The 25281-nt window shown below is 37.3% G+C and overlaps 1 protein-coding gene across 1 annotated transcript in view; it reads right to left on the bottom strand.

Moving 5' to 3' along the window:
* Nucleotides 1-25281, bottom strand: part of P3H2 (prolyl 3-hydroxylase 2) — a 177389-nt gene that overhangs the window by 54954 nt on the left and 97154 nt on the right. Inside the window, exon 2 of the mRNA XM_043873909.1 lies at nucleotides 390-542. Coding sequence (XP_043729844.1) covers nucleotides 390-542 — 153 coding nt within the window. The remainder of the gene's footprint in view (nucleotides 1-389; nucleotides 543-25281) is intronic.

Raw genomic sequence — 25281 nt, forward strand, 5'->3', positions numbered from 1 at the left:
AACCACTGAATTGGTTTCTGGGAAATCATGGGGTGACTTTGAGCAATTCACATGGGTTTCAACTCTAGTGGGTAGTATTAAAGTGCTGAGGGTGAGAGGCATAGGGGCATAGGGGAAGGCTGAGGCCCAGAAAGGGCTACACATATTTACTTCATGTCTTACTTTTCACCATATCATACTGCTTTTCTAAGTTAATTTTCATTTCTCTCTCAATATTTTTAACCCTGAACTACAATGTTTCATCTAGAGACTCTTAAATTATAAAAATGATACTGTATTGGAAATTGAGAATCAATGTGAGATATCCACTCATAAGAATTTGCTCTGAACCCATTGAACCTTGGTAATACTTAACTCCTCATGGTTAGTGCGGGGTCCCCAAAGCTCACCAGGTGTGGTCTGGCCTCCTGGTCTACCAGTTGGAGGTCTTCAACGCCCGCCGTCGTTCTGTAATTCTCGATACTCTGCTGCATTTCCATGTGCTCGGGGTTGGCCATGAAAAATGTGTGTGCTGCTGCTGCTGCCTTTTCCATCTGGTTAAGCTATAAAGAGGGGAAAAAAAGGACCAAATGAAGGCAAATATTTCTAAACCACATTCAGTACCAGTCCAAGGGTTCACAGACTGAAAGTTCCAGGGCTGGGTTCATTCCCTCCACCCAGTCTCCACTCTAAAGGGCAGGAGGTTAATAAACAAGTGCTCCTAAAATGATATGTGGGTATGGGTATTTTAGCTATGGTGAAAATGGATAAATGTGCTTTGTTCTAAGTTTGTTCTCTTCTCCCTCAGTTTGAAGCCATCTGTGTTTCCTGGCAAATTGAATCTACATGCTTCCATTTGTTTTGTGATTGATCAAAATTAAAAACTGCCAATGCTGTGCCGTGTCTGAAAAATATTTTCAATATTTTTGTCTTTTTTCTCTGAGTTTCTTTTTGTTCCTTTTGCCTTTAATCCTGACAATAGAAGAATAAACTGTGACTTTCTGAAGTATGAGATTGGGAATACATCCCACTACACCAAGTTTGTTATAAAGGCTTTAGAATATGAAGAACACAGATTTTAAAAGATTTAATTATTCCAATCCATACGAGATACTAAATATAGTACAAAAAATGTACTACTATATTCCTTTGATTAAGAAATTGATTCCAAACTTACAACTTGGATTCTTATTAATACAAAAGGAAGGATTTTTAATAAAATACAAAGACTCTATAAATTTCCTCTTAAACCACTTAATATGCTGTTCCCTATGTAACATGCAGTGATGCATTTTTTTTTACACAAAATGGAATTAAATTTACTTGATTTAATACATTTTGTCCTATGTTTTCTCCATGAAGAATATCTATAAACAGAGTCTGGCCTCAATTCAGAAAAGTGAATATTCACACTCAGTTCAGTTAGGTTCAGTCTACACTAGCACTAGTCATTTTCACAATGAAATACAAATTACATTAAGTCTACTTTAAAGTGTAGAGAAAAGAAATTCAGTTACGGAACAAGTAAATATGGAATCATGGAAGACATAAAATATATTCAACTGAGTTGGCTTTTGACAGTCTGGCCCTCAAGTATCTGTAAGAAATCCTGAGCTATTTCATGATATATAAAGAATCTTATCCATCACTATAGAAAACATAAACTGCTCTATTTTAAGATCGGGCATCCGTATCTTTGTCCCATAATATAAAGCTTCCCTTTGTAATTTGCATATTCTTAGCTACCGCTCCTCCCTCCATTAAATCTTCCCTGATACCAGCTTTGCCTGCCACCTTCACCCTTGTTCTCATTTCTGTGGTTTCAATCATTATTTTTGCTGTCAAAAATCACTAATTTAGGATTTCTTGTTCCTTCATTAATTAAAATTTCCTCAATTACTCACACACCAACACATACAAATATGAATTATATGGACTCTACATAATGACAAATATATACATACAGAGGAAGAGGAATAGGTTCTAAATTGGGTATATGTTTACACTGACTGAACAAATGAACCTGAAAAAAGTCATTTAAACATTTGTGTCTTGGTTCTACATTAAGAAACCCCCAAAACACCACCTACTACATAGGACTTTGGAAGGATTTATTGATACTACATAGGACTTCGGAAGGATTTATTGATAGTGCTTCAGGAATCACTAAAACCTTGAAAAAATAAATAAAAGGATACAATTTATATATGATCTATTAATTTCAAGGATGTAAATATATTAATGCTAAGTATGTATAGTCTGCAACTGCCATAAAAATATAATTTATGAGGATATAATAAGGTACTGGTGGTCGGTGAAAAAGGCCTCCAGTTAAGAGTCTACTATAAGTTATGAACATAACAGGTTAGCATTGACACACTCTAGTTTTATAACACTGGCCATTAACATTGAATGAACACAGATAAAGTTTTATGTATTGTTCACCTTCCTACCTTCATGTTTTGCTCAGACTGTAGCCTGATCTTGAGATCCTTTGTTGATTGTTCTTCTCTTATTGAAATCTAACATATCCTATAAAGGCAAGCTTAAATCCTGGCTTCTCTAAGAGATTCTTTCTCAACCCTAAAGCTATAGTCAAGCACTGCTTATCATCTTACCCTTATTGCTCTACTGACATTTAGACTTTGCCATGCATGGCACTTAGCTGACTGTACTTGTTACTTCTAGTAAAGCTCTCTGAGGATAGGGACCACAGGACTTGTTTATCTTTTTTTCCATCTACTTTATAAATAGATGACGTCAATGACATGTCCAAGTAAAGATAAAAACAAGTTCTAAGAAGCAAATATTTATACACACATCAAAAGGTACATTACATATGAGTGTGCTTCACAGGCTATAATGGACTAAAAAGATGGAAGCTTAATAGCAAAATCTCTGAAGCTATTATTCACACTGAGAGCTTCTAATACTGATTATCACTGATGAATGTGACTCAATAGCTCTTGAGAATGGTCAGCCAACACTGACAAATTGGTTCCATCTCTTAAATTTGACCACATTAGTTTTTTGCTTATTTGGTGCTTTCCCCATTTATAGCCCATTATTAAACATAATCCCATGTTCTCCAATATAAATATAAAGAAGATTCAATGACTTAAATTTAATCCATAAAACTGGCTTTTAAATTATTGTGAACCAGTTCAGGAAACTAGCATTGCCTGCCAGAGACTATAAAACAGGCCATTATTTTAACTGGAAGCCTGATATCTGTGTACACCTTTTTAGAAATTAGACACACGCCTAACAGGGTAGAAAAAGTCCAGGTGAACATGTGTATGCTACATATGCAGCTGAACTGTTAGATGGAGATCATTATAGGGTCTTACAAGTATTAGGTTTCAGCTAAGGAAGCCTCTACCCACTATTCCACTGAAACAAATAAGAAGCTAACTGCTTTTAAAGGCTTCAAACTGGACTTCCTTTAAGAACAAGTTAAAATATACCCACAGGAGAGAGTAACTCTAATGCATTAGAAATATAAACTGTAAAATAAAGAACAGCTGGAGAAAGGAAAATGATTCAACAAGATGGTATGACAATTTTAAGGGACTTTGCTGCTCTACCGTGATATGAGAAATACTGGTAAGAAATGCCTTTGAGAAGCACTGAGCCATTTCATCACAGGCTATGAAGAGCTAAGGCAAACATTTTCTCCTGCCAGCCATGCTGCATGGAAAAAACTAATTAAATCAACACCCTGCTGATGTTCGGAAGTTACTCTTTCCACTGGTGAGTGAATCAGCCTCTTGCTGTTGTAGTTCAGTCACTAAGTTGTGTCTGATTCTTGTGACCTCGTGGACTGCAGCACACCAGGATTCCTTGTCCTTCACTATCTCTGGGAGTTTGCTCAAACTCATGTCCATTGTGTTGGAATCAGACTCTACTGACTCAAAAATGGTTTTTCACAACAAATAATAAAGGAGTATTTCAAAAATATACATTGACTACTGAAAAACCTTCAATAGCTATCCAGTGACCACCGTGGTAATTTCAGAAACTATGTTCCATGGCATTCAAGACACCGTAGGATTTGGTCCCTGCTCTATCTTTCTATTCCTATTCACCACTATGCAATTTTTCCCAGGAAATTTCTAGAAAAACTCCTAGAAATTTTATAATTTCCTATCCTCTTATTTAAGAAAACACAGATAGACCCAGAACTCCAGTCATACCAAGTTCTTTATTTCACTCATTCATTTATTCAGCAAATATTTATCTTGCACTAAATCTATGCCAGGCACTGTGAAAGTCAATGAGAATAACTACACAGCCAAAATAGACAAAAACCCCACATTCCAGGTGCTTATGGTCTCATCCAAGGGGACAAGACTTAAGTAAATAAATCATTAATGAAAGTAAGTGTAGATTGCTTTAAGTGCTAGGAGGAAATGAATGAACAGACAGTCCAGTACAAGCTGACTGGGTTGGGATAGGACTCCTTTAGATGAATTCGTCAAGGAAGGACTCTGCGATGGGATTTTTGAGCTGATACTTAAACGCTGAAAAGCCAGTAATGAGCAGAAGAGGTGGAAGAGTGATTCAGGCAAAAGAAAGTCAAGGGCAAGAGCCCTGAAATGGAAAAAGTCTTGACATGTTTCAAAAGCAGAGTGAAGACTAGGGAGAGTGATTTGAGAAGTCAGAGAATGGATAGCTTGTAGGCTATGGTATAGAGTTTGAAAATGGCATCATCAACTCAAAGGACATGAGTTTGCACAAACTCCTAGAGACAGTGAATGACAGGGGAGCCCTGCGTGCTGCAGTCCATGGGGTCACAAAGAGTCGGACACAAGTGAGCGACTGAACAACAATAAAACTAAGTGCAAGAGGAAACCATTAAGGAATTTGAAGTAATACTTAATTCATATTTTCAAGTGATAATTCAGATTGCTATGTGGAGAAAGATCTTGGGTAGCAGGCAGGAGAACATTTCAGTAATGCAGATCAGAGGTAATGTTTTTACATAACAAAATACAAATAGGACAGCACAGGCTTGCCACCCCACTCCTCCTCTTTCACCCATCCCTCTTCCATTCCTTTCTTCTCCTTTCCATTTTTGCCCATTCTTGACATAGCAATGTTTCTCAATTCAGAAAGCAGACGCATGGCCCAAAATGAAACAATTCTAATATTTTCAAACTTATTTTAGGGAAGATGCACAAATTTCTTCACTTCTGAATTAGCATAAATATGAAGCTGAAACATTTGGAATATGAGTTTAGAACAGCTTGTAAGACATGGGCAAGAAAGGAAAGGGATTGATTCTAAACCACATTAAAACACGTTGAGAACACTGCGTACTTTTGAAACAGTATTTAAGATGATGTTGCACCTTCTGAAGGCTTTTTATACAGTCAGGGTAAAACATCAAGCCTGAAATAAGTAATTTCAATTCTTGTATGCAAGCAACATTTTCAATAAAGAAGGGAATTCTTTCTCTATTTTTATCACCCTAACTTTGGGAATTCATCTGATACCATGCATTACAGCTTGATGCAATGTTATTAAAACTTGGCTCTTTGCTTAAAATTTCATGATAGTGACAAGAGAATTTTTAACCCCATGTGAAGTTTCTTACCTACTACCAAATATGTAAATAGACAGTGAAGATATCCCTTTTCTAAGCCATAATGAATTTTTAAGCTTTGATTAGCAGTATAATCACACCAGCTGGAGGGAAGGGATGTCACCAGATTACAGCATGCATATAATGCAAAACACTAAAAATTTATGGGCTAAAAATGTCCATCTTTCTTTTATGAAGCAGGAAGATTTTTTTTTTAAATAATAGTGAAACCCAATCTTTTCATAGATATTTCAGCTCTTGTTAATGTCTCCAAATTTACCTCAAATTTTTGCTAACCCAAAGTTAATTTTCCTTCACAAAACCACATCAGTAAATAAGTAAATTTTACATAATTGAATAACATATTAAAAGAAGACCGTTAAAGACCCACCAAATTTTGAAAAAAAAATTGGAAGCAGTTTGTTCAAATGACTGAATTAAACTAAATCCTACAAATTACAGTGTTTCAAATGTAAAGACCAGGCTTTTCAATGAAAATTCAAACTTAGGAAATGCCCCAACATTTCCATATAATGGAGTCAGACTTTCAGAGAGTACAAAAACAGCCATATGAAGCATAACTTTACATTCTTATTCCACAACTTCTGGTGAGGTTACCGTCTTTAATGTTGCTAATTTAACTTGTAAAAAGCCCCATATATTGAGCTATTTTCATAATTCAGCTATGCTAGATAATTGTTTGATTTTCCTAATTCATATAATTAATTTTACCAGACATTGAGGACTACCTGATAATCTGTGTTGTCCTTTTTGTCTTGACTACTAGGAAGCTCAGAACTAAATTTTATTCTCATTTGCAGTAACTGTATTATGATGCATTCTAGTATATCAAACAGAAGCTAGCATATTTTCATTTTTTTCTTTGAGTTTGTTTTTGTTTTTTTTTTCCCATTTCAAAAATCTCATTACAGAAATAATTGATTTAGCAAGGTAACTTCAAGTTCTTTTGGACACAGAAAAGGTATAATTTACTCAAAAGATAATGCCCCTCATTAAAGGAAATTTCTAGTAATTAAATTCTTTCCTAATGTCAAGGTAGAAAATTTAGAATTTTTTAGCTTTAAAGACCATATATTAATTCACAAATTAGGTGTTCATGTTAATATAGAAAGGGAACTTATCTTTGCATTTATGGAATGCTAGTCTAAAGTGTAGTCATGGTTATGAGTAAATATTTGTAGCTTTCAAAGTGCTGTTTGGTAAGGATTAGATGAGAAATGACACATTTAAAGAGTAACATTTAACATTTTCTCTTGAGGAGTAAGTTGGAAAGGAAACATAGGTTTTTTTAAAGCACTTTCTTTTGCCAAACAGCTTATACCCTTATTTATTGTCCTGAGCCTGATTAATAGACTTCTGTTTTTTTAAACACTCTGGTGCAGTTTTAATCTGATGTTTACAACTCAATGTTAAACACAGATAGTAACTCGCCACCATCAAATGAGCTCTGTGGAACAACAAATCTATCAGTGTAGCATGCTAGAAGATTTCTTATCTAAATAAAAACCATCTTTTAGGGTAAGGAAAACACTAAAGTGAAGAAGCAAAACTTTTAAACATATTATTTCATATTAGAGATTATTTAAAACAAAAAGTCCTTGACTTTTTGAGGGGAAAAAAAAAAACACTCACACACACAGGGAACTCAAAGTATTAGCCAAAAAATATGTGTGTGCTTAATTTGGACCAAATCTCTCAAGCTGTGTATTGTCTAAGTTCCTAAGAAGACAGCAGCCAAGACTTGGATGGCTGCTGGATGAGGAGAGAGGACTGTCTCAGTGATGCAATGTGGACAAGTCCTATCTACCACATATCAAATGAAACTGATGTGTGGTTTACTGGTATGCCACTGTTATTTTTGGTTTTAAACATTAGGCCAGGGTAAGACTGCACAACTGAGAAAGCATCTCAACCTCTGTGGTGTTGTCCAGACGTCTCCCTTGAGGTGTCAGAGAATGACTAATGGTTACCGAAAAGTGAGTTTGGGCCAAGACCTCTCTGACATTTGCTTCCTGCTACTGTTTTTGGAGACACAGCTTAATCCTCTTTGAAAATGTCTTTGGAAGGTGGCTGTCACTCATTTTCAACTCCAGTTTTGCCAATGTCCCACGTCTGTTGTAGTAGTCATTACCAACATGTAAAGAATCTTATTCATGTCTGATTTTGAAAAATAAATAAATTTTAAAAATCTAGTATTTCTCTTTGTGAGCTCAGAACTGCACTTTCCTTTGTGACTCCCATATCATGTGAGCACCATTTCGTTTGTGAGTTTGTTAATAAGAATTTACCCTTGTATACTATTGTATAGTTTGCAACACACTTTACAATATTACTGATAAAAATATTATGATCATTTATCAAGTGTATATTCTTCTTGTGAAATTCTTGAAAAATGTGGAAGATGAACCCCCACCTCACCTTAGGTCCAGTACAAAAGTAGTTGACTATTATTTACAAGAACACATTATAATACAAACAATGAGCTATAATTTCATGGGGAAATAGTGCTGGCACAGACTGAGTGGCCCTTAATGAACTCAGTGGTATAAAAACAAAGTTTGTTGTTCTAACTGTTCATGCATGCTTAACTTCTGCCTGGTTTTCATTATGATAAATGCAGATGAATGCTGTCTATCCCTAGTGACCCATTAAAAAAGTTCTAGCTAGCCATCACTTTGCTCGAGCCAACAGCCTAATTGCTTACAACCAGAGTTATGTCTCTGTAGCCATCAGCAGCCAGATCACAGTTTTTTCACTCCGAACTGTACAAAGGTGCAATCTCTTTAATTTATCTGTCAAATGACTGACAAATAATTGCAAATGCAAACAAACTAGATTCGGGCTTTCTGCTTCTAAGGTATCCTTTAAAAATCAGCAGTGAAATAGCTTAATATAGATCCGACACTGATTTTTTATTTCTTGAGAATAGAAAAAAAGCTTTTCCAAACTTTTCTGTATGTTAGTGGCATGGTTTTGTGAAATAAAAAAGTGACGGGTATAAAATGCTTGTCGTAGGTGAGAAGGAATGGGAGAACCAAGGACTGAGACTCCAAGTTTGTGTTTATGTTCTGTTTCTCTCATAAGCACTCAGGTATCCTAAGGGGACCACAGATGGAAGAGTATGTGTCAGGGAAAAGAAGTAACATACTGGGTTTGGCCTTGATAAAAATTGTAACAGTACTAGCATAGCACTAGAGATAGCTTGCCAAAATTGATGACTTGGGGAGGGGCTTTAGAGTTTAGTGAGTATATAGAAAAATTCAGCCATTGCAATTTCTCTTTCTTTATTGAGGTGGACCATTTTTAAGGTCTTTTGCTGAATTTGTTACAATATTGCCTCTATTTTAAGTTTCAGTTTTTTGGCTGGGAGGCATGTGGGTTATGAGCTCCCCCACCAGGGACTGAGCAAGCACCCTCTGCAATGGAAAGTGAAATCTTAATCCCTGGACCACTAGGGAAGTCCCACGTTGTTGGTTTCTAACATCTTTTCATTTTGGTCTCCCTTCCATTTTGTGTTTATGAAACAAAATTTAATTTTCTACCCAAACCAGTCCACTGTGAGAAATGTAAGAAAAGCAAACAAGCAAAGCAAACACTTTCACACGTGCACCTTTTTGGTATAAATATGCCATGTTCCTCTATGAAATACCAACTTTTTCTTACTCTTATAAGGGTGGAGAGACTTACTTCAAAAAGTATTTCAAAGCCTTCATTTCAGCTCATATGGAAAAAGCACCATAGCTGCAAATTAAACGGAGAGTCACTCCAAAGACCACACTTGGAGGGGGGACGTCTAAAAGAGTCTAGGGTCCTTTCATGTTTTTAACGCATCAGGCAGACTAATGGGACTCAACCTGATAGGTCACAGGGTCTTACTAAAGAGGTGGTTTTGATGATAAGAGTTCTTTCAATGTTTCATAAGCTCCTCTGGCATCAAACCTGCACTTTGTGAAACATTCAGTCACAGCAATAACCTTAGGCTATATTGTAGATTAAATATTCCTGCATATGCACAGGTTAACTATAAACTCAGATATTTCCTCCATATCTCAGTCAATAGACTATACTGGAAAGAAGTTCCAGTCAATTTGAATTTCTGAGGAGGCTAAATCTTGTAGAGCATTTGCTTACTTATTAAACATATCAGGTAGCATCCATTTTCTGTTACTTTGGTGGCAGCTGCATTGGTCTTCTGAAAACTAACTTCTATTAACCATAGATAACCAGGGCTAGAAAGGCCCTTTAAATCATATAGTACCATAGTACCACTGCTTCATTTAATGTGTGGATAAAACATTCGCAAAGAAAATCAGGAGCAAGACTATGGTTAGAATCTGTATCTTTTCTTAAAACATTCACAAACACATACTTGGGATTTTAATCCCTGTAATTTCAAAGTAGAGGTGGGTTCATGCATATCTGGCCAATGTAAAAAGTGTTTGCTGATCACCTCTTCCATAGAAAGAACTATGTAGATGTTCTCTGAAGATATAAATTATTTATAATACTATCCTCAATCATTTGTTAAGTACAGTTCAACAGGACAAGGAGACACACACAGATTGTTAATCTCAAGAATTAAGATTCTAAAAAAAAAAAAAGAATTAAGATTCTATGTGATTAGAGGGGAGAGTAAGTTACACTCAACACAGTACTATAGAAATTGAAAGAAATTTGAAACCACAGTAACCTATAATGTACAGGAAAGACATCATTGAGAAAGTGGGATTGAAACTGGGTCTTGAAGAATAGAAAACATGTAGATATCTCAGATGCAGAATAGGATGAGCTGAAAGAAATAGGGGTGACTCAAATGTTTTTATAGAATAGTAATTTGGCTGAACTGACTCATGCAAAAGGTCTAGATTGCAGAGTAATAGAAAACAAGGTTGAACAGGGATGGAATTTGGTGATCTTTGAACACTAAACTAGAGTGCCTTGATTTTTATTCTTGGAAAAAGAGACTCGGATGTATCTATGTGTGCATGTATGTGAGTGTAGTCATGAAAATCTCCCCTGCTTCATTTCAAAAAGAATTTGGAAAATAACAATTACAATATTTGAGGTAACTACAAAAAACTTGTCCTTAAGATTTTATTTTTTGGAGCTCTTTTAAGTTCAGGGCAAGATTTAGAAGGAAAAAAAAAAACACAGAGATTTCCAATATCCCCTATGCCACCAAACAAGCATAGCCTCTCCTATTATCAATATTCCTAATCATAGTGGTATATTTGTTACAACTGAGAAACCTATATCAACACACCATAATCACCCGAAGACCACAGCAATCTCTCTTGGTAGTGTACAGTCTATGGATTTAGAGAAATGAGTAGTGACATGTATCATTAGAGTATCATATAGAGCATTTTCATTCCCTAAAAATCCTCTGTTCTCCCACCTATTCATCCCTCCCCACCCCAGCCCCTGGCAACCATTGATCTTTTTATTGTCACCAAAGTTTTGCCTTTCCCAGAATGTTATATAACTATAACCACAGTAGAGTGTCTTTTCAGATTGGCTTCTTTCACTTAGTAATATGCATTTGAGATTTCAATGTCTTTTCAAGACTTCATAGCTCATTTCTTTTTAGCATTAGTATCTGGATGTAACACAGTTCCTTTAGTTATTAACCTACTAAAGTATGTCATAGCTTCTTCTAAGTTTTGCAAATTACCAATAAAGCTGCTACAAACATCTGGGTGCAGGTTATTTTGCAGAAACAAGTTTTCAACTCCTTTGGAGAAATACCAAGGAATGAGATTGCTGGATGGTGTAGTAAGAGCAGTTTAGGTTTGCAAGAAACCACCAAGTCATGTTCTGGAGTGGCCTCACCATTTTGTATTCCCATCAGCAATGAATGAAAGTTCTTATTGCTCCACCTTCTTGCCAGCATTTGATGTGAGTGTTCTGGATATTGGTCTAATAAAAGCATATTAGCATTTCATTTTTCCTTTGATTTGCAATTCCCTGATGAAATAAGCTGTAGAGAAATTTTAATACACTTATTTATTATTTGTATATCTTTATTGGTAAGGTGTATGTTAAGGTCTTTATTCATTTTTAAATTGGGTTGTTGGTTTACTTATTTTTGAGCTTTAAGAGTTCTTTGCATATTTTGGGTAAGAATTTTTTATGTCAAATGTGCCATTTGCCAATATTTTTCCTAGTCTGTTGCTTGTGTTCTAATTCTCTTCCCATTGTCTTTTGCAGAATAGAAGTTTTTAATTTGAATGAAGCCCAGCTTATCACTTATTTCTTTCATGGATGGTGCCTTTGGTATTATATCCAAAAAGCTACTTCCATATCCAAAGTCATCTGTGTTATCTTCTAGAAGTTTTATATTTGTGCATTATACATTTAGATCTATAATCAATTTAGAGTTAATTTTTGGGAAGGACATAATTTTTTTTTAAAGACTACCTTTGCTACATGGTATTGTCGTCACTCCTTTGTTAAAGATAACTGAATATATTTCTATGGGTCTATTTCTGGGCTCTTTACTCTGTCCTATTGATCTACATATCTGTTTTTGTGCCAGTACCATACTATTTTGATTACCATAGCTTTGTAGTATAGTTTAAAATGTGAGCACATGATACATCCAGCTTTGGCTGTGTTATGTTTGGTACATTTTTCAAGATTGCTTTGGCTTTTTGGGGTCTTCTGTGGTTCCATACAAATTTTAGGAGGGTTTGCTCTAGTTTTGTAAAATTGTCCTTCATATTTTGATAGAAAGTGTATAAAATCAGAAATTAATGACAAGAAAAAATTGGAAAAAAAACACATGGAAACTTAACAGCATGCTACTAAACACAAAATAAGTTGATGGATAAATCAAAAAGGAAATTAAAAAAATACTTTGAGACAAATGAAAATGGAAGCACAACTGTCCAAAATCCATAGGATGCAGCAAAAGCAGTACAGTGAGGAAAGCTTGCAGTGATACAGGCTGAAAACTTTTCCTCTAAGATCAGTAAAAAGACAAGGATTACCACTATCACCACTCTTATTCAAGATATTGGAAGTCCCTGCCACAGCAATTAGAAATAAAAGGCATCCAAGTTGTAAAGGAAAAAGTAAACCTGTCACTATTTGCATATGACATGATACTATATATAGGAAGTCCTAAAGACTCTAGTCCTCCTGAAAAAAAAGTAGAACTGATAAGTAAACTCATTAAAGTTGTAGGTCCTTTCCCCCCGGTGACCTAGTCTCTGATAACACTGAGGCAAGTTAGGCACTGGTTAGTTAATTTTTCCTGAGGATGAGCCTTGTTAAGAAGAATGAAGTTTCTCTGGTGTACTTCAGAATGGTTTCTTGTCCCCTGCAAGGAGCATGAGCAGATTTTTCTCTAATACTTACTGTGAGAACCCAATTGAGTTCCCAGAGGTAAATCTCACAATATTGAGTGTGGCCCTACATGGCTGCCTCCACCAACACGAAGTTTTTAACTCTCAGAATTGTCCACACTGAACCAAATGCAATTTGTTGACTACAGTTCAGGTTTTCCTACCCCTGCACTGATTCCCTGAATGGTTTCTGCTCATGGGTCTCTGCTTCATAAGCCAAGCCAACCTGTATTCATCTCTTTATCTTTCCAATCTTGGAAGCAGTTGGTTTGCCCTGTAGTCTCAACCTCTTTTATGGATCCTAGAATAATTGTTGATTTTACTGTCTGTTTAGCCTTTTACTTGTTGCTAGGATGATGGCAACCTTCAAGCTCCTTACACTCAGACCTGGAAATCAGAAGTCTGAAATAACATTTCATTTCTCATCAGGGAGAAGAGTATAGGAATGGTGCTATGTTACCAACTTGATAGCCTTCCTCTTGTAGAAAAGTTAGCCTGGTTTTTGTAAGATAATCCAGGAGTAAAGAGAAACTGGAGAAAAGGCAAAATTCCTGGGAAACATAGCAATATTTTTCTCACAAAAAGAAGAAGCAAGTTGATTGTCTTGGCTTGAGCTGTTGTAATGAAATACATTGAATAGGTGGCTTAAACAAAAGATATTTATGTTCTCATATCTCTGGAGTCTGGATCTCTGAGATCAGAATGCAAGCAAGGCCAGGTTTTGGTGGAAATTCTCTTCTTGGTTTGCAGATGGTCACCTTCTCCTTTTGTCCCCACAAGTACTGAGCAAGCTCTCTAGTGTCTGTTCTTACAAAGGCATTAATCCTATCATGAGTGCCCCACTCTCATGACCTCATCTAAACCCAATTACCTCCTAAAGCCCTCATCTTCAAATGCCATCAGGTTGGTAATTAAAGATTTAACATGTTAACATTGGGGTAATTCAATTCTGTCAACTGCATTAGTCAAAGGAAATGTAAAAATTAAGAACATCCTTAAAATTTCAAAGACAGTCAATTTTGGAAAATGACTGAAACAGCAGTGGAAATCAGCCTTTAGGCAATTCCAAAATTTTATTGTGGGTTGAAGAAAATAATCATTTCATTTTGAACTAGGTTGTGTTTGGTATAATGGTAGGCATGCAAAAGAAGACAACCCTTTAGCAGTGAAGAATCTAGACTGGAGAACTGATCAGTTGAGGACTGGGCAAGGCCTTCACTTGAGGCAGACTTGGAGTCTATGGCCAGAGAAAGTGAGAAAAGACTTTTGAGGATGAAGCCATGATCAATTATTACAAGTAACTCAGAGCAATCCATAAGCACAGGGGGGAATGTCATTGAGTTTGGAGTTAACCTTTATCTTGCTAAAAAGTGTACTTTCCTGGATGGTCATGAGACATTTAAAACAAAAAGTTTTTATAGTTTGTTGCCAGATAAATTGTATTAAAAGGTAAACATTTAAATAGGGGAAGACTTTTAGAATCTTTAACATGCTACTGTGATTGTTCATGTCTATGAATGGAATATATATATATATATATTTTTTTTTTTAGCCAGAGAGCCACCTTCCTGTTTCAGTGACTCAACGGACTGCCAGCCAATTTTCTGAGGCTCTACTTCATTGGTATGTATATAGCAACCCACATTTTGGGTAAACTCCATTACCTTTGATGAAAGAATGGCCTTAAATTTAAGTGAGCCCAGAATCACAAAATGCCAAGACTGAAATGATCCTTAGACATTATTTGGTGTAAGACTTCCTCCTCTATTATACTTACATGATTAAGGTAACTAAAAGATAGGGTGAAAAATTGTTTTCAGGGTCACATGAATCCTAATAGAAGTGTTAGATCTTACAATATGGTCTTCTGATTCCAAAGTTAATGGTGTTTCTAGTAAACTTCATTTCATTTAAGACTAAGTGGCCAATCCTCCATATTCAGCAGGAAGATAAAGAATGTACCATTTTAGACAAGGACATACAAAAAAGTTCACCTAAAACATATCCCTCCAAAAGACATAAAAGAATGTTTTCCTCCATGCCACCTAGGGTAAGCCAAATTAAAGCTGCCAAGTGGCTGCTAATGAGTGCAGTAGAGAACTGTAGGATTGGGTTCAAATGAAGGACTGGTGTGAATTGAACTACAGCCTAGAAAAATCATATCAAATAAACTATAAAATTATACTCAGTGGTTAAAAAAAACTCAGGGTTTCTGATTTTGATTTTGCACATACTGTGGGTTTACACTGGCTTCTTTCCCCTCAAAATGTTACTTTGTGGCAGAGTTTAGCAGCTGCATGTTCCCTTTGTACTAAGAAAAAACTGCCATTATGAAGTTCCACATATGGAGTTCAATGTTCCCATTTCATTTGCATAGGACAATATAAGCTTTGTACTTCTAGGGAAGGGCTTCTCAGGTGGCACTAGTAGTAAAGAACTTGCCAATGCAGGGGATACAAGACTCAGGTTCAATCCCTGGGTTGGGAAGATCTCCTTAGGAGGGCATGGCCACCTACCCCAGAATTCTTGCAGGGAAAATTCGATGGACAGAGGAGCCTTGTGGGCTACAGTCCATGGGGTTGCAAAGAGTTGGACACAACTGAGTGACTGAGAACACACATACACTTTTAAGGAAACTGAGATTCAGGCTACTTCACTTTGTCGTTTGATTCAACCTGACCAACATTTAACAAGAAACAGCAAGGAGAGACAAGAAAGCCTTCCTCAGCAATCAAAGCAAAGAAATAGAGGAAAACAATAGAATGGGAAAGACTAGAGATCTCTTCAAGAAAATTAGAGATACCAAGGGAACATTTCATGCAAAGATAGGCTCAATAAAGGACAGAAATGGTAGGGACCTAACAGAAGCAGAAGATATTAAGAAGAGGTGGCAAGAATACACAGAAGAACTGTACAAAAGGATCTTCATGACCCAGATACTCACCTAGAGCCAGACATCCTGGAATGTGAAGTCAAGTGGGCCTTAGGAAGTATCACTATGAACAAAGCTAGTGGAGGTGATGGAATTCCAGTTGAGCTATTTCAAATCCTGAAAGATGATGCTGTGAAAGTGCTGCACTCCATATGCCAGCAAATTTGGAAAACTCAGCAGTGGCCACAGGATTGGAAAAGGTCAGTTTTCATCCCAATCCCAAAGAAAGGCAATGTCAAAAAATGCTCAAACTACCACACAATTGCACTCATCTCACACGCTAGTAAAGTGATGCTTAAAATTCTCCAAGCCAGGCTTCAGCAATACGTGAGTGGTAAACTTCCAGATGTTCAAGCTGGTTTTAGGAAAGGCAGAAGAACCAGAGACCAAATTGCCAACATTTGCTGGATCATCAAAAAAGCAAGAGAGTTCCAGAAAAACATCTATTTCGGCTTTACTGACTATGCCAAAGCCTTTGACTGTGTGGATCACAATAAACTGTGGAAAATTCTGAAAGAGATGGGAATACCAGACCACCTGACCTGCCTTTTGAGAAACTTGTATGCAGGTCAGGAAGCAACAGTTAGAACCAGACATGGAACAATAGACTGGTTCCAAATAGGAAAAGGAGTACGTCAAGGCTGTATATTGTCACCCTGCTTATTTAACTTATATGCAGAGTACATCATGAGAAACGCTGGGCTGGAAGAAGCACACGCTGGAAGCAAGATTGCTGGGAGAAATATCAATAACCTCAGATATGCAGATGACACCACCCTTATGGCAGAAAGTGAAGAACTAAAGAGATTCTTGATGAAAGTGAAAAAGGAGAATGAAAAAGTTGGCTTAAAGCTCAACATTCAGAAAACTAAGTTCATGGCATCTGGTCCCATCACTTCATGGAAAATAGATGCAGAAACAGTGGAAACAGTGGCTGACTTTATTTGGGCTCCAAAATCACTGCAGATGGTGATTGCAGCCATGAAATTAAAAGACGCTTACTCCTTGGAAGGAAAGTTATGACCAACCTAGACAGCATATTAAAACGCAGAGACATTACTTTGTCAACAAACATCCATCTAGTCAAGGCTATGGTTTTTCCAGTGGTTGTGTATGGATGTGAGAGTTGGACTATAAAGAAAGCTAAGACCGAAGAATTGATGCTTTTGAACTGTGGTGTTGGAGAAGACTCTTGAGAGTCCCTTGGACTGCAAGGAGATCCAACCAGTCCATCCTAAAGGAGATCAGTCCTGGGTGTTCATTGGAAGGACTGATTCTGAAGCTGAGACTCCAATACTTTGGCCACTTGATGTGAAGAGCTGACTCATTTGAAAAGACCCTGATGCTGGGAGGGATTGGGGGCAGGAGGAGAAGGGGACGACAGAGGATGAGATGGTTGGATGGCATCAGCGACTCAATGGACATGGGTTTGGGTGGACTCCGGGAGTTGGTGATGGACAGGAAGGCCTGGCGTGCTGCAATTCATGGGGTCTCAAAGAGTCAGACATGACTGAGTGACTGAACTGAACTGATGCTGGGTATTGGGTGGATAGGGATGGTATAGGAAAAGCGAGATTATTACTCCTTTTTTAGTAGCTAATCTGGGGGTAGGTGGCTTCCCAGGTGGCACTAGTTGTAAAGAATCCACCTGACAGTGTAGGAGACTTAAGAGAAGCAGGTTCAATCTATGTATCGGTAAGATCCCCTGGAGGAGAGCATGGCAACCCACTCCAGTAATTTTGTCCGGAGAATCCGATGGACAGAGAAGCCTGGTGGGCTTTAGTCCATAGGGTCACAAAGCGCTGGACATGGCTGAAGTGATTTAGCACGCATGCACACTGGCGGGTAGGGTGGGAAATCTGACAGACACCTATAATTCAGGGATGTGTGTGGTACCATAAGAGAAATCAAAACATACACTATAATTCTTCATGGAGATTTTACTATGAATATGGCATTTCTAGTAGACCCTGAAAGGTGAATGGAATTTCAATAGGGGCACCAGGAAGGGCATTTCATCATTGGTAAGACACCAATGAAAAGTGTTCTCCACACATAAGGATTAGTTCGTTGGGAGTACAAGTGCTGACTGCGGTTTAGAATACACGAGAATACTTAAAAATGAGGCTGAGGCCAGCATGGTATGGGTTTGAAGTTAAGCACATATTTTGTCTTACTCAGAAGGGCACTTGAAACTTTGAGAGCAAATAGAGTGACTGAAATCTTTTGAAACTCACTTCCTGAAACATCTCCATCTCATTGGAAAGGAGTAAGTCTAGGTTACTAGGGTATACTAGGACAGTCTGTAGTGAGATAAACAGCTAAGATCAACCCACTGAGCTCCAGGTGCCAGTTCTCCCCTCCCCCTCCAAATAGGTCTTGGTTTGGCCTTGGTTCCCGATTATTAAGGAATCAGGTCACATAATCACACTCTGAAAGTTACAACTGGTCAAGCATGCCAATAGAGTGCTAAATTGCTGCATTTCCCATTACTGAAAGACCAACTTTCTGTTAATCTAAATCCGATTTAAGGTTTTCAAAGCATAAAGCCTTTTAAAGACTCCATGGCAAGTCCAATTTTCAATGAGAAAGGAATCTCAGCCAAATTATTAAAATGAATACAGCCTTTCATTTAGGAGTTGCCATCTCTGCTCTTTCTACTCAGAAGAACATGTGGTCCTACTCCAAAATAAAATAAGCGGCGTTCATTCTTTGCATTTGAAAACACTCCCACGAGGCACTAAAGGAATTCTCCCTTGCCTTTTCTTAGAGACAGTGAGGCAGAGAGATTCTGTTACATTTTCATTAATCTTTGCCTCATTCCCATGTGATCAGATGAAGTCTTATAAGAAAGGGTATATGAATTGTAATTATTAACCTTGTGCTTTCCTGTCCAGGAAATGAGGATGCTGAGACCTGCGAGTAAAATGAATCCCTAAATCCTACTCTTCCTCCTCCCAGTTCTAGTGGAAAAGAAGCTCACAGCAAATGTTTACTTCCTTAAAGGGAAGAAAGTAAGTATGCATGTGTGTATACTTAAGATAAACAACAGTGCCCTACCACTTATTTTATGAAGAAATTTAACATAACTAATCTCAGGTCATTATCATATGTAGGTGGAGCAGATGTAAGTCATTATCATATGTAGGTGGAGCAGATGTGAACTTCCCAATTTCCACAATGACAAAAACAGCTCAGAGAGGTTAAATATTTAGTTGCTACTATTATTAAGCATATAATATGCCAGAAACATGAAATGAATGTCACATATATCATCAATTTGTATGTGAATATTTGTATTCATATATCACATTCATATGCGAATTTAGCTGAATTCTCACCCTAGGACCTAAGAATGTGACTGTATTTGAAGACAAGGCCTTTAAAGAGGCAATTAAGTTAAAACGAGGACTTTAGGATAGGTCCTTATCCAATCTGACTGGTATTTTTATAAGAAGATGAGGACACAGAGAGAGGTATCGGGGCACTAGTGCACAGAAGAAAGACCGTGTGAGGACAGAGGGAAAGGCACCTGCAAGCCAAGGAGAGAGGCCTCCGAAGAAACCAATCCTGCAGACAACTTGATCTTGAACTTCTAGACTCCAGAACTGTAGGAAAATTAATGTCTGCTGTTTAAGCCACCCAGTCTGTGGTGTTCTGTTACGGCAGTCTTAGCAAAGTAATATATTACATCCTAACAATGAAAATAACAGTGAGGGAGGAATCAATACCTTAATTTACAATTGAGAAAACTAAAAACCATAAGTAGCTGAATCTGATTTTAAACCCAATGCTGTCTTACACCAGAACTCTGGCCCTTCATCTCACTGCTGTATCTTCCCAAGTGATAAGCTGATCAATGACAATGCTTGCAACTAAATTAGGACATTATACCTTTTAATTCAGTGTTCTTTTCATCAAAATATCATGAATTATGTTGGTAGGCCAGTTTTGACTTTAAAGGAGAGTGGGAAACAAGGTTAAGAAAAAAATAGAGTTCCAAATGAAAATTAAAATGCCTGTTTCCTTTATAATTTCTCAGGATAAGACCAAAATATTCAAGGCAAATGAATCTTTTCCATTCTGGAATGGTACAGCTGTTTTAATTTATGGTAATTAAAACCTCTCAGTTTGGTTTATTCTGAAACAGAATTTGATCAAAACTCTTCCTCTAAGGATCCCTTTCACTTTATTATAAGCACAAAGTTTTCCTAATGCAAAAAGCTCCTAAAGGGAAGATACTTCCCTGGTATTATTTTAACTAGCTGGTAAAGTTCCTGCAAAATGCTGAAAACCCATAATACCAGAGAACTAGACAGAGAAGGCTGCCTGGGAAATATCATCCCAATTTTGTTAAGCAGAATTTTTGAGACTCCACACTAACTCTGATCTGATTAAATTAAAAGTGAAGTTTATAACAATAGGAAGAGATTAAATCATAGCATAATTATCTCGTAGAATATTATACACCCACTGAGACTAATGAGCCATGCAAAGATGCTCATGATACACATGAAAGAAAAAAAGCAGACTAGATAAAGCTATGTATAGTAGGAATCCACTGATGTTACATCAGTTCATAAAAATATTTCATACATCAAATGCTAATAGTAGCTGTGTTCAAGTGGAGTCAGGGAACTTAGAACTTAATAATTAATCACTATTGTTTATCTTGTTTTCTAATTTTCAAACACAAATATATGGTATAGGTGTGTTATGAAGAAATAGGATGGAAGTCAAGTGGGAAAGTAAGCGAAAGTCAAGGTTTATCATGAATATATCAGGAAATCAATATACCAGGCCATTTTGATTTCTAGAATTTTAGTAAGACAAATGAAATTCTAAGAATCTGTCTCTGTGTGTATGCATAAAGGGCATCATATTTAAACGTAAAAAGGCACACAGTGTGGGGAACTTCTTGTAAACTGTTACCCTTAATCTATTTACTGTATTGAAGCCAGAATGATGTTTCTAAAATGCAAATCTGATCTTATCTCTTCCTGGTCAAAATTTTCAGAGGACACCCCCACCCCCGCGCCAGTCTAAGGATAAATTCATATTCCTTAAGCATCTCACAAGCTTCTGCCTAAATGGCCCTGGTTTACCTGCCGAGATTCACGTCTCACTATAGTCTGTTTCTTTCTCAACAATGCCCTGTTGAATTTTGTCTCAGTTCCATTTACACTCTTCCGTCTGAGTTTCTATGTCCCTTTCTTTCATAAAATTCTCCTAAATCTTTGCATTCTGATTTTTTCTTACTCATCTTTAATGGTTTGCTTAGACATCATTTCCTCTGCTGTGTCTGCATGAATAACCAAATCTCACATGCCTGGACAGATTCCTGAATTCCCCTCATAGTGCTTTCCTCAAAGTGTTGCAATCATTCATTGATGTGCCTAAGTTCTCCATTGGTTCTTTGAGGGGCAGAGTTCTGAAGATGTTGTTTACCAGTAGACAAAAGAAGATTATGAGATTTTCAAGTTAAAAAAATTAATGCACTGTAAAAAATAAAAAAGAACAATATTCTCTCTTTTAATTTGAAGGTATACTCAACTCACAAAAAGCTGTGTCTCTCTGTAGCTCTGATTGGCTATTACATTGCTAGGGATTAACCTCTTTGGCAGATCTTGGGTTTTCAGTAACTGGACGAAAGGCTGTTCATGAATTTGTCCGCTCATCAAACAGTGGAGAGTTTTGCTGAGTGTGTCACTGTAGGCTAGTCAGCAATTACACATGGCAGGCATATGAAGTGTGAGTCTATCTCTCAATATATATCAATATCAAGAGAGTAAGAGATGATAGCATCATCAGAGGTACAATAAGTAGACAGACAATAATCAGATAGTCATGTGCAAAAGAGAATGATGTGGGAATGCAGAAAGAACACTTAAAATATGTGGCATTCATTATATCATCAATTTTTCAAATTATGGAAGCTGATTAAAAATTATAGCCCTATCCTGATAGCTGTTTTCTGAAAGGAGTTTGGTTCAACGGGAACTAGCAAGTCATTCTTAAACAATTTTTTTAAAAATAAAGCAAGTTAATGGTAGTGATAAGGATCTGTTAGCAAACTAACTGAAAGACATTTACTCAATTAGGCATAGATTTCAGTCAGCTACCCGATGACAAATTCATTACTGAAAAGACAAGCAGGTCTGTTTTCCTGCCACATGGGTTGGGGAGAGGGTGAGAAGAGAAGAGAAAAATAGACAAATAAGACCTGCAAATTCCAACAGAAAACAGATTTTCCTTGTAAATACTTTCCCTTAGGACTTCTGACATCCTTTAGGGAAATGATTACTTTAACAACCCCGCCTTTGCATGCTGCTGGGTTTTCAAATACTTTTTCCAGAACTGGAGGGTAAATGGAATGGTGCAGACTGCCAAATGGTGATGGGTTCAAATCCTTGATGAGAAGAGAAAATTAAGAGTCAATTAAATAATCATTTCCTCATTTTTGGATATGAAATATTGCACTGAGACCAGGAATTTGGTATGGGTTAAGTATCAGTAAATTGGATTTCATCCAATTTTTTTTTTACTAGGAAAAAAAAATTTATTTTTTCTTTGTATTTGTCCTCAGTAAAAATACTTCTTTGGGAATTTACTGTCTATGATGGAGAAAAGATTTTGGTGGCAAAATTTAGACAATAAACAGCTGATATATGAGGAGCACTGATTAATGAAAGGTGAAGAATTAGGGAGAGATACATGAAGAAAAGTTATGACCAACCTAGACAGCATAATAAAAAGCAGAGACATTACTTTGCCAACAAAGGTCCATCTAGTCAAAGCTATGGTTTTTCCAATCATCATGTATGGATGTGAGAGTTGGACTATAAAGAAAGCTGAGGGCTGAAGAATTGATGCTTTTGAACTATGGTGTTGGAGAAGACTCTTGAGAGTTCCTTGGGCTGCAAGGAGATCCAACAAGTCCATTCTAAAGGAAATAAGTCCTGAATATTCATTGGAAAGACTAGTGCTGAAGCTGAAACTCCAATACTTTGGCCACCTGGTGCGAAGAACTGACTCATCAGAAAAGACCCTGATGCTGGGAAAGATTGAAGGCAGAAGAAGAAGGGGACGACAGAGGATGAGATGGCTGGATGGCATCACTGACTTGATCAGCATGAGTTCGAGTAAGCTCCAGGATGGACAGGGAGGCCTGGCGAGCTACAGTCCATGGGGTTGTAAAGAGTAGGACATGACTGAGTGACTGAACTGAACTGAACATGAAGAATATAATATGTGCTGGTTTTTGAGGAGAAGATGCAATTTGCATATGAGGTGTAGGCACTCAGCGAAGGTTTGTTAAACTAAAACAATAAATGAATGAATGAATGCTTATTTCAGGTCTACATGAAATTGGAGAATTTCTTGAATTTTGTTGTCACCAAAATTGTATTTTCCAGTTTTACTTTTTAATATAATTTTATTTTCCAGTTGTATTATTTTAGAAAATAAAATTATTTTCATTCTTTCTTATAGAAAATTGGACAGAGGATCAAGAGGTATGGTTATGTGAGAAAGCATATCATTGGGGAAAGAGAAGTAAGACAAAGGAAGGGAGGCTTGAGATCAACCTTGACAGATGGATAGGGTTTGATAGGTGAAAATGGATAGAAACATGTGTTCTAAGAGAAGTAACTATACTGAAAAAGCATGCTATGTATTGACAGAGAAGTCCTTAATCAGCTGCGACTGAGGTTGATGATGGGCAGAGTGAAAAATTAGGCTGAAGGGGAGATTTTCATTGTGAATGTACTTGAATGAAAGAACAAATGTAGACATCAACCCTGAGCCCAGAACATCCTCTGTGGCTTAGGTCAAAATGAGGGGTTCACTGTCTTTTATGCCATTCATGGGGTCTTATGACTTTTCCACCGTGTTGATCTTAGCATGGAAACCATCTTTATCATTCTGCTCTAAATCACTCTTCCCAATAGCGAGCATCATGTTCTTAAGCTAATGTCTTCAACTGCAGAAAGTTCTTTGCAGAGGAAAGAGGAAGGAGACACTCAGGTAACAAAGAAAGTGTGAGACCAGGACACAGGAGACTTGAACTCTAGTTCTGGTTCTGCTGGCAACTTGTTGAGTAACCTAAGTAAGCCTCAATACCTCTGAATCTGCCACTTCACCTGTAAAATGAAGGCGTGGGGCCAGATGATCTTTAAGATGACTTCTACCTTGCTACCTTTATGTAAAAAGATGATATAAATTTCAAGAATGAAAGGCATAAATAGCAAAATTAACTTAGTCCATTTTAGGAACTTAACTGTGAAAAACTTAAGAGTGTTTCAGAATATACAAGCTTTACCCAAAGACTCTCTGGCTCACTCTACCTCCCTACACTCAGTTCAGTTCAGTTCAGTTGCTCAGTCGTGTCTAATTCTTTGCGACCCCATGGACTGCAGCACGCCAGACTTCCCTGTCCATCACCAACTCCTGGAGCCTAGTCAAACTCATTCCCATCGCATCAGTGATGCCATCCAACCGTCTCATCCTCTGCCGTCCCCTTCTCCTCGCACCTTCAATCTTTCCCAGCATCAGGGTCTTTTCCAATGAGTCAGTTCTTGTATAAGGTGACCAAAGTATTGGTTTCAGCTTCAGCAACAGTCCTTCCAATGAATATTCAGGACTGATTTCCTTTAGGATGGACTGGTTGGATCTCTTTGCAGTCCAAGGGACTCTCAATACTCTTCTCCAACAACCACAGTTCAAAAGCATCAATTCTTCAGTCTTAGCTTTCTTTATAGTCCAACTTTATAGTTGGACTTCTTTATAGTCCAATCCATACATTCCTGAAGAATAATTCATTCTCATCCCAGGCTCTTCCTTTCATGCCAATCAAACTGTATTCTACTAGAAATACCATTTATCTAGGAATCTGGCATGAACTCTCTTTGTCTAACTTTCTCATCCCCTTTTGACCAACCTCGAACTATTCCTTAAGCTAAAATATCTACTTGATAATGGGTTCAGCGTTTCTGGTCTTTCCTAAACTGGCATCTTTAGGATCTGTTTAGTTCAGCATCATTGCACTCACTCTGGGCTCCCTACAGAGGGCAAGTTGGGGCCCTCATTACTTCAGCCTTTTAAGGGTATTTCCAGAACTAGCTAAGGTTCAGCACCTTTGAAGAACCACTTTGGACAAATCATAATTGCTATATTCTTGCCTGGCCTTAGAGTCTTCCCTAAGGATAGGACCGGAGATGAATGGTCCACTGGAAGTAAACAGTTAGGAAAATCTGGATAGAGGAGTTTGTGTATATGTTTGTGGTGGGAGGAGGAGGAGTATTTGCATTATGCTTCTTGAATGAGTATTTTCCCTTGGAGTTCAGGCATGCTGGTGGGTTTCTAGTAAATGTATTTCTCTTTAGTTTGCCATTCTGTCTCCCAGTCCTCTTGCT

The sequence above is a fragment of the Cervus elaphus genome, chromosome 19 (assembly GCF_910594005.1).
Source record: "Cervus elaphus chromosome 19, mCerEla1.1, whole genome shotgun sequence".
Classification (NCBI taxonomy): domain Eukaryota; kingdom Metazoa; phylum Chordata; class Mammalia; order Artiodactyla; family Cervidae; genus Cervus; species Cervus elaphus.